This window comes from Dermacentor andersoni, chromosome 2, assembly GCF_023375885.2.
Source record: "Dermacentor andersoni chromosome 2, qqDerAnde1_hic_scaffold, whole genome shotgun sequence".
Lineage (NCBI taxonomy): Eukaryota > Metazoa > Arthropoda > Arachnida > Ixodida > Ixodidae > Dermacentor > Dermacentor andersoni.
Genome location: NC_092815.1, coordinates 156,323,840 through 156,334,035, shown reverse-complemented (window position 1 = coordinate 156,334,035; position 10,196 = coordinate 156,323,840). Strand labels below are relative to the sequence as shown.

The 10,196-nt window shown below is 42.4% G+C and overlaps 1 protein-coding gene across 2 annotated transcripts; it reads left to right on the top strand.

The window, feature by feature from the left end:
• Positions 1–848: 848 nt before the first annotated feature.
• Positions 849–9,960, top strand: LOC129387284 (uncharacterized). 2 transcript variants are annotated; one of them, XM_072286570.1, is made up of 5 exons: positions 849–990; positions 3,219–3,361; positions 4,329–4,397; positions 5,449–5,529; positions 7,804–9,960. In XM_072286570.1, the coding sequence occupies exons 2-5, from the start codon at positions 3,313–3,315 to the stop codon at positions 7,914–7,916; spliced, it is 312 nt and encodes a 103-aa protein (XP_072142671.1). In that variant the 5' UTR covers positions 849–990; positions 3,219–3,312; the 3' UTR covers positions 7,917–9,960. The 2 variants fall into 2 exon arrangements, with proteins under 2 accessions (XP_072142671.1, XP_072142670.1); XM_072286569.1 differs by having other exon boundaries at positions 849–3,361.
• The last annotated feature ends 236 nt before the right edge of the window (positions 9,961–10,196 follow it).

Genomic DNA, 10,196 nt, shown 5'->3' with positions numbered 1-10,196 from the left:
AATGAATGCCGTTTACAGAACCACGATATCTGTTCTTGATGCAGAGCTATTAATTACTAAACTTCGTACTTTTATTTTTTTCGAACTTTCGAATTTTTTAAAATATATTAAACAAACTTCCGGCCCTAATCGGCATTCCGCTTCCGACAGACACTAGAATTTAACTTACTCTCTCAAATACAACAGATTTCATTAAAAGCGATTCAAGAGTTATCTCAGAACAGCGTTTGTGCGCTTTACATGTATCTGAATAGGCCGCATCGGAGTTAGGCCCGAGCTAAAGCTTCCTGTTAAACCATTTGCCTAGCGATCAAATACATCAATAATAACTGCATTGCCATTGCCAAAGATGCTGCAAACGAATTCTTGAACGCTACGCACTTTTAATACAAGTAAAATATGTATTTTTTCATAAAAGAATATACTCGTACACTCTAAAAACTAGGAAGGGTATCGCAGGAGTGAAGCTGCCGGTTCACTCTTCAAAGCGTCGTTTTACTCTCGCAAAATGTCGAGGAGAGTGAAATGCATTGTTCACTCTGTCACCAAGGAGAGAGTGAAATGTGCTTTTCACTCTCCCCTTCAGAGAGAGAGAGTGAAAAGACTCTTGCGACAATAGAAAAGACAGACTCTTGCGGCAATAGAAAACAAAACGTAGCGTAATCTTCTGCTTCAACTGTAGGTGGCTGGCCCCGAACATGGCAATGTATCATTCATGCACGCTGAGCAAAGAACACATCGTTTTACTTCTAAGAGAACAGGCCGCCGCAGTTCAAAGGAACGCGTAGCGAGCGCTCTACTTTTTCACTCGGAGTGGCTCCACCGCGCGCGCGCGCGCTCAAGATCGCGGAACAACACACCAGCGGAGAAAGCGTCCACCGAGCAACAGCGAAGGCCAGCCAAGGGAGATCGTGTGTCAGCCTTCTCGCGTCGCAACGAAAACACGACAGTCGTTCGTCATGCCTTGGATATAACAACAAATCCTCCACGGTAAGTGAATTCTAACTTAGGTGCACATTCTCCGTATATGTCATGCTATCGCCAGGAAGTCGTCGCTGCGCTTAGCCGACGTGACAAAGGACTAGGCATACGCGCCGTGTCTCTCGATGTCAATCGAAAAAGCCAGTCGTCGCGATAACTGCATGTGATTTTATCACTTTGCCGTTGTCCGTAAGAGCTTTAAAAATCGCAAACGCTGCCAGAACTATGGTATGTTCAATAAGACGCCAGGCGAGAGGACGCTTAAAATGGTTAGTTCACCAGCCCGTGATTCCGAGCCTATGCGGAGCGTGATTAGCGTGCGTTTTGTGTGTTTGAATTTATTCAGTTTGGCAGTCTACTGTGTACGGAACGCTGTTGAACTAAGGAATCACATAACAGAAGGCGTCATTTTGCTGGCAGCATGCTTTTTTTTTTTATATAAGTAAACCGCGCGCTTGACGGTGTCTCGCGCAGGGGGAATCTGCGACCACTGAAGTTACGTGCAGCACCAGTGCTAGTTAGAAACTGCATGCTGCAAGAGGTCAGTTGGGCGCGTTATCTTGAACTTACTGAAAACGCATGAGGAATCCATGTTTTATGCTGAAAAAAGTATGAACCCCATATAAGCGATCTTGCGCGCGGCAGCTACAAGCGACGCGACGGAGATGGCTGTCGCGTTCGCTCGTCGCCTACAAGTCGTACTCCGTGCGAGCGACGATTTTGAGCGACGCCTCCACGGTGTTGTAGGCATGAGGGCTGCAGTCACGCGTGACGCGTGATTTAGTAATTTACGTTGATGTATTTTACTACAAAAAGTCGCATAAAATATTTCCGGAGGTCTTGCAGTACGTTCTTATCCTTGCACGTATAAAAATTGAATCATTTGCTCGTTCCGCGCGAGAATCGGTAGTATTTGAGCGATGTATGTACATCCAGTTCCGGCTTCGCGCTATTGGCTAGTCGCTCATAGCACTTCTGGGCGACAAGCGACGATTTCTAGATTTCCAGAACCGAGCCATCTGTTCAAGCGACGGCCCGTTTTGTCGCTCGTCGCCGTCGCGCACTAAATCGCTCTCACAGTGTTTATCCCTAAGACTGAACTGTTTTTGCTCATGTTGAAATGGTGTGATTATAGGTCTGGTTTTGTCTCCTGTTGCGGTTTTCGTGCACGGTGCGAAACTGAAAGGATGCTTATGTCTACGAACTCGGTGAATTGTCGAGCAGCTAGTTACGCATCGGCATCGAATATAACGGCTGCTGTGTGGAATTGCAATTGCAGGGGCGCTTTGCATACGCTTATTGTTTTGGACATGCCTGTGCATTTGCTAATATGAGTTGCGTGTCAGAGTTATGTCATATGAACAGCTAAATCAGCCTTCCTCTGGGGGTTACAAGCGTAATGTGTGCATTTTGCTATAGCATGGCAGATCAAGATGTGTTTATCGCTTGAATATTTTTAGTAGAGAAATAAAATATCAAAATAAAATGTTGCTTTAATTCCGTGTTACCAGTCTGTCGTACACAGAACAATAGGTTGGTGTAATAAACTAATAACTGCGGTTTAACTGCAACTTTTACATGCCTACAAGAATCTAAAATGCTAGATTTCAAACTGCACCAGTAGTCGGGTCTGTCGAAAATGAACTCCACTGCGCACCTCATGCATGAAAATAAGTTCATGCCTTTTAGTAAGCTTAGATGCAGGCCGCAGTGAACTTGTTAGTATTGAAATGTGGGTAAGCTTGCCATAACAAGCCTTGTTGCCCTTTTTTATAGGCCCATCCATATATCCATTGAGCTGAAGGACAATATTTTCATCCCTACTGAGCATCATGTTTGCAGCTATAATCCTCAAATTATGGCTTCAGCAGTGGCACAACCAGGGATGGTGCGGGAGGGGGGCACACTGGGCACGTGCTTAGGATGTGTCACAAGTGGTGTTTGCGATACACCAGACTCATGACAGACCTATGACGTCTGAAAATGACCAATATTCTATTCATTAGCAGGAGTATTCTAACATTCATGAAAAACAAGGATGAACTGTGGTTTATTTGTTTTTTTGCTTAAATCTAAAAATTGAAGTTAGTTTAGCAGTGGACTGTTGCAGTCATTTGGATGTTTTGCATGCATTTCACTAGGAAGACTAAGAGCTACGACTTTTTTATTGCCATGACTGTCTTGATGTTGTTTTGCACCATGCCCTTGTGTTGACTTTTGCATACGATATTTTTCAGGCACCCGCTTTATATAACGCAAGAAGGCAGCTGCAAGGACACGAGGATGTGAAAGAGCCAGTGCAGCGCGACTTCACGTAGTGCAGAGGAGCCAATGCCAAAAAATCAAAATACATTGGCATGTTATTTGGACAAGAAAACTAGTATGTGGGTATATTGGGTGTACCATTTGACCAAATGTCAACAAAATCAAGATACAGTATGTTACACGAAGATGAAAATTCTCACGTGCTCCAGGCAGTCATCTTAACATGGTATATTTATGTAATGTCTCTGATTGGAAAGTCAAATCAAGTATGCTCTCTGGAGACAAACACATAGCAGCAAGTGTCATTGAAAAGTTAAAAATGTGTTTTAAGAAAGCTGATTAGTTCTGAGAAGTGACTGCTTTTTGTCTTGCCTCTCAACAGATATATCCATGTGATAAAAAAATAGTGGTACAATGAAATTGCATATTTGCTTAGCGACATGATACATACTTGCAATGAGCATGGTGTCTGTGTTTACTATAAAAAGCAACAGCCCATGCTTGGTTAGGTTAGGCCCACTACAACATGCAGGCATGGGTGATTGGCGCTTTTTTATTTCTGTGTCGGGAGGTTTATTGACGTGCATATAGGTGCAGTGGCACGCAGTATGGCTAGTACAAAAAAGGGGGGGGGGGGGGCAGATATATGTAGCTCACTGTACACGACACAGGGCAAAGGAAATCCGTGTTCAGCAACTATGTTAAATGCCATGTACGTAAATTTTACAACGCTACTCGTTCGAAGCGTGCACAGGTGCATATTGAAGAAAAGTTTCCAGGGTAGATAATTTAGTTCGTAATTTACACTAATTTTGCTCTAACCACGAGACATAATAATTTGAATATACTGCACGGAAAAACCTAGAGCGAATTAAATTGTGTGTCAGCTTCGTGTGTATACATATAGTCTTTCCTATGCATTAGGTTTTTTGCGTAATGCATTAACAGTTGACAGCCTATCTTATGATGTGTACTCTGTTTACATTACAGTTGTTTATTAGTTTACTCGTTTGTTTTGCGACTGATGAAATGCCGGCATATATATATTTTCAACATTTGACATAACCCTGTATGTTTTGCAGGGACAACCCAGGACGTGCATTTCTCAGCACCCAGTCAAGTGCCAAAAGTGACTCAAACACAGGCCACCAGTAAGTGGACATCAGTTGCAATTTTATGCAGTTGGCAGCTGCCTTGTACGGAGGCTTTTTTTTTTTAATGAGATGGTGATGTTGTTCTAATGTACATTTTGACCACAAAGGTGCGATCATGTCTCACAGAGGCATATATGGTTGCTATTCTCTGCGAGGGACGTGTTCTCGTGTTCGTGAAGCATTTGTGTTTGGCAGTATTGTCGCCCAATGAGTCGGATATAAACACTAACTCGCCACTGCCGGCAAGTAGTTGCGAGAAACGCATTATGACGCTGTAAAGTTATTTCATTAATTCGAAGGAAAGCTTTGCAGCAGGAAAAAAGGTTGCTATTCCAGGTAAACATGTCTTTTTCTCACAGGTTATTTAGCCAAACTGTGGATGCATGAAATTCGTGACTTATGAATAGATTTTAATTTATTCTTTAGTAATGCTTCTAAAAGAGACTAGAAATAGCTTGTGACTACCTCTGCAATCAGCAGACCATACATTTACAGTCATAAGTGGCAGTTCCATGCAGTCTCGCACTTTATATAACCTTTCCTTTCAGCAACATTGGCACTGGTGGCTGCGTTTTCAGAAGGAGAAGTGCACTTGACACTGTATATGTATGTGTGAATTCGGTTTTCTTTGTATGTGTCGGCTCAGTGACAAACAGTGCAAAAATCTGTTGTACCATGAGCCTGACGACGCCTTCTGCTGCTAGAAATGCGGCACTTCGTATTTTATAGTACTGCATAACATTTAAATCAAAGCTACCACATAATATGATCAAGAAAACTAACCGCTGTTATAGCTGTTTTCCTCAAAGAACGCTTGTCCTTTATGGGCTGTGTTAATCTGAGCTCTCCACCGATGTTTCAGTAGTATTATCCCTTAGTGAGTGAGAGATTGGGGGCAATTAATCGTGTTAGTGTTTAAGTGGTGTCCTAATTATATGCATTTGTTCCAACAAAGTTGTCTAGATTACTTTATTGTGTAGTGTAAAGCTTATGAAACAATCAGCAACTACTGAGTTGCTAACACGCATATGGATTTGTCACTATACAGGTGGAACTCGGCTGTACCACTGCAGTGCTGCGGAAATCGCCTTCACCAGCGGCTTTGCAACAGCTGTTTCGCAGCATGTCGGTATGTGTTAATTTATAATTATGTTGAGATGGGCTAGTATTATGGACCACTGCTACTCTGTATTGTGACAGATCCATATGATAAGGGATGTAATGGGCACAGCGAAAACCTTAGAATTTTTTACTATGGTACACAAACAGGCTCTCCTTTTCGTCACTGGAGCAGGAGAGAAGGGCATGCAGGCACTCCTGAATGTACAGGTACCATGACCATGTACCATGTGAGAGACGTATACACACACACACACACACACAATTAAACTAAAGGCAGGGACGTTCCATCTTTCATCTTGAATTGAATTGTGCAGCGCAAAAATACAGCACGGACCACAGAGAAGCACACATGTTAACAGGTTTGATACACACGTTAGTTCAACAGATTTGATACTTCAAGTGTGCTATTTTACACAAGGGGGAAGGGAAAGGGGAGAAAATCTGAAAAAAAAGTGGAGTGAAAAAAAAAGGAATCGTGCCAAAAAGCACGAGAAGCATTGCGCAGCCAGGATCACCAGCAGGATAACCTTACGTATAGTTTGTTTCAATCAACTCAGATCACATGCAGCCATTACTGCAATCAAGTTGTTTCCTTATGTCATATGAGGGAATGATGTGGGCCCAAAAAACTGTTTAGAGCTGAAGGATTATGTTCCATTCTAGCCTCATTGCCTGCTTTTTTATCATATTGTTATCAGCTGCTTATGTTAGGGACAAAAAGTAAGAGTACGAACTGTTTCCCAATTCGCCATTCCACACAACGTCTTTGTGACTATATGTACATGCAGATGATCCATAGTTGAAAAATATTCAGTACAGTAGAATCTCATTACAAGATGCACTTGGTTGTAAGAGACATCTGAAAATGGTTTGGTTGGTTTTCCTATGTTTGCCACGTTAACAATACTGTATACAAGAGACACCTTTCTTACTAAGGGTGACTTTTTAAGTATTCACTACTTCGAAGGGACACAACCCAGACATTCACTTTGTGCACCTTGTGTGCTCCGAAGGGCGTAAAGATCACGCAATCCTTACACAAGTCAATCGCGCATGTCTCTTTTAGCATGAACCAGAAAAGGAGGGCAACGAGGACAGTGCAGGGCAGAAAGTGTCGGCAGTTGAAGCTGACGAGCGTCTAAGAGCACCTCAAAGGTACTGCGAGCAACAAGGCTTGCAAAATGAAGTGTTTAAATTCCAGAAGTTGGGAAGGAAGCTAACACAATCTACAGTCACTGAAAAGCTGTGAATGTCTTCCTTAAAGGGCCCCTAAACCACCGAGGTTGAAATTTAGTTGCGGTGTTGCAGTTCTTCACAATAAGGCAATGAACAGGTAGCCACGAGAATTTTTCGAAACGGTGCAGTTATAGTGGAGCTACGTGTGTTTGATTATCGAAAAGTAGTCCCCACTCATTTTACTCTTTCATCTGGTACACGCCATATGGACAGTATCGTCTTTTCCTTGCCTAGTACACCTCCAATTGTTACGGGACAGGCCAACACCAACGAGCTCTGTTGCTGCCGCGCTGGCCCGTCGTCCTGCGATGGGTGGCGCTAATACAACGGAACTGTATGGTGACTCGTGTTGAAGAGCCTCATAGGGAGACCCTTCTGTTGGCGTTTCTGTTCTTTGCCCCCACTGGCTGCCCACAATGGCATCGCGCGCAATGCGACGAGGAAGGAGTGTGTGTATTTGCTTGCAGGCCTTGCCAACAGTCGTACACTTTCGTTCGACCAATCGACAGCACCGGAAACTGATCAGAGACAGCCTGGTGACGTCAGGACAAACTGGGGGGTGCAGGATAGGTCCAGAGAGGCGCACGGGGTCATTTTCTTCATATTATGGTGCTCCGGCAGTGCTACGCACTCTGGCATTTGGCTTCGTCGATCGTGACGGCATTCTGATTTCGATACGCTTGTTTACTTGAAATGTTCAAAAAATGTCGAGAAGTGGTTTAGGGGCCCTTTAAGCCACCCTGAGCATTTATTCCTTCAGATATATCAAAACATACTTAAGTGATGATGCATAATAAAGTGATCTAGTCTGGCTCCTCAGTGTCTCAAAATTTTTGGTTTCGAGAGACATGTTTCCCGTGCCTCTTGAATATCTTCTGATGAGGCTTTACTGTAATATACACAAACAATTGTGTAACTCCTCCTGCAAGTATTATTCATTAAGCCCGGTCACTTATGTGCAAAGCTTGTGGTTAAGTCTTGATGTCCGTACGTTTTAGAGCTATGTTTATTAATTCATGCTGTTCTTATTGGTTCTTCGATGCAGGAAACTATGCCTACGAAATTATTGGCCCTGATCATGAGAGCCCTCAAGGGGCAAACAACATCTCTGTTGCAGAAGTGAGCCCAATACCACTTGGAAGTTACCATGACAGATGACACGGCAGCAATAGATACAGAGACTGCCATGTCTACTGTAGCTGCAACAGTGTACGAGGCAAGCAGCAGCGCGTCAGCATCAGCAGCAGTGTCAGAAGGAACCACACCAGGCCTGGTAGAGCAACATGTGTGCTATCACTGACTTTTTTTGTAGTGGATACAACTCATTTGCTCAACATACAAAAGCTTTTCACCACGACTGTGAGCCAGTGTTATTGTGCAGCAAGTGCAAGACTAAGTTAGGTGTTATAACACAGTACAAGCATCACTTTAATATATGCAAATGCAAACATATTACAGTTGTTGCCTCCCCAGCCAGCCCACATAGTGACAACAGTGTGGAACACATGGTGGGACACACCTCTCCCCCATTACAAGATAGTAGAGACTGTCAGTGTTGTTGCTAGATTGACTGGTCTTTGTAGGCAACTAGAAGGACAACACAGGTGTCATAAGATTGTTGTTGATGTTGTTGTTGAAGAGGCAAAAAAGAAGTTTGATGCAGCTGAAGTGCCAACTGATATTGAGCAAATCAAAAGCAACCACCTGAGAAAGCAACACTATCGAAATTTGGGTATCTATGTGCCGCCAACTCTGGTAAGAATGGCATAGGACAGAAGTGTGATGAAAATCACACAGACACTGCTGTTGCATCACTGGCCACAGTGAGCAGCGACTTCTAGGGCAAGAGTCAACTGAAACTAACATTATGATATAGTGTCATGCTCCCATGTGACCACTTTTCAAGTTATTTTGCACGATACAGCCCAACCTCCAGAAACGAGACTGCAACTTGTCTGTAAAAAAGCTTTCACAAAAAATTATTCATAACACTATTAACATAGCAGTATCTTTTTTTGTGTCGGTTCGAGGTTCCCGGCTGTCCATTAATGCAAAAATTGAGGAAAAAAAGAACATGTGTCGTACTTACACCATTTTAACAAGTACGAGGGGGACAGAACTTTTCTAGTCATGCATCTTCATCATACTATCAAGTTTTTAAATGCCTTTTATAATTATTATTACCATTTATATCTGAGTGCATTGTATGCATGTAGCAGGTGTAAAATCAGGTCAGTTTGATCAGATGCCTTATCTGCAAGCGAGCCCTATATTCAAGAAATTTGAATTAAAATAGTTACGTTAGAGACGCAGTCTTTCAGCACTTTATTGCCTGTGGTTTAAGCATTGCTCAATACTTTTGTGGGTGGCAATTTCAACCGGCACAGCACTGCGCTTTGCCACAGTCACAGTTGTCTTCAAAGCGGTGTTTACCATTTGTGTTGATCTGTTTGTGTATGCATAGAGCAAGTTTTTAATTTATATTTTTCTGCATTCTTGTGCTTGCACTAAGCTTGTATAAGGCAGTTACAAAATGTGCGTCACTATAACGAACTGTTCTGTTGAGCTTACACTTGCAAATAATCGTGTTCAGATGGCCGCACTTCTATGCGGGTGCACCGCTAGCTTTGTGTATGTTCTCATGTTTGTATAAAGCTTATATAAGCTAGTTAGAAAATGTATGTCACTAAGCATTGTGGTATTCTTTAAAGAACCGCTTGGTTGGTTTTACACTTGTGAATTAGTATTGAGGTGGTGGTATTCCCATGTATGCCCACTGCTAGCTTTCTGTGTCCTCACGTGTTTGTATTAAGTTTCTACAAGGGAGTTACAGCATGTACGTCACTAAGCGCTGTGATATTTTTTAAAGAACTGCTTTGTTGGTTTTACACCTGTGAGTAATAGTACTCGGGTGGCACAAGTCATGTGTAGGTACACAGGGACCATTTGTATACATTATGCTCATGTAAAGCAGTTACAAAGTGTATGTCACTAATTACTGTGATATTTGTTGAATTGCTGTGATGGTTTTACACATGTGAATAATAGTGGTCAGGACACAGTACTTGCGGTGTATAGTTGAATTTATACACTGCCAAGACATGGGCTGTATACGTACCAAAAGAAATGTATGTCATTATATTGTTGTGATTATTACTGTTTGGATTTTATTAAACTGTAATAAAATTGTTTCTTGTATCAATTGAGGTATGGCAATTTGTCATGCAACCAAACTGAGGACCTGAACTTGTGCATACAAATAAACAGCTGATTTAAGAGCGTACTGCTCATATTCTGCTAAACCAGTTTAACAAATCTTGTACTACAATGCTGGAAAAATGACAGAGCTGACTCAGATGTACAGAAAAAGTTCTGCACTGGCTGAAGGACTGCCCCACACTGGAGTTCGTAATGTTGCGTTTATTGGAGTAGAACAGA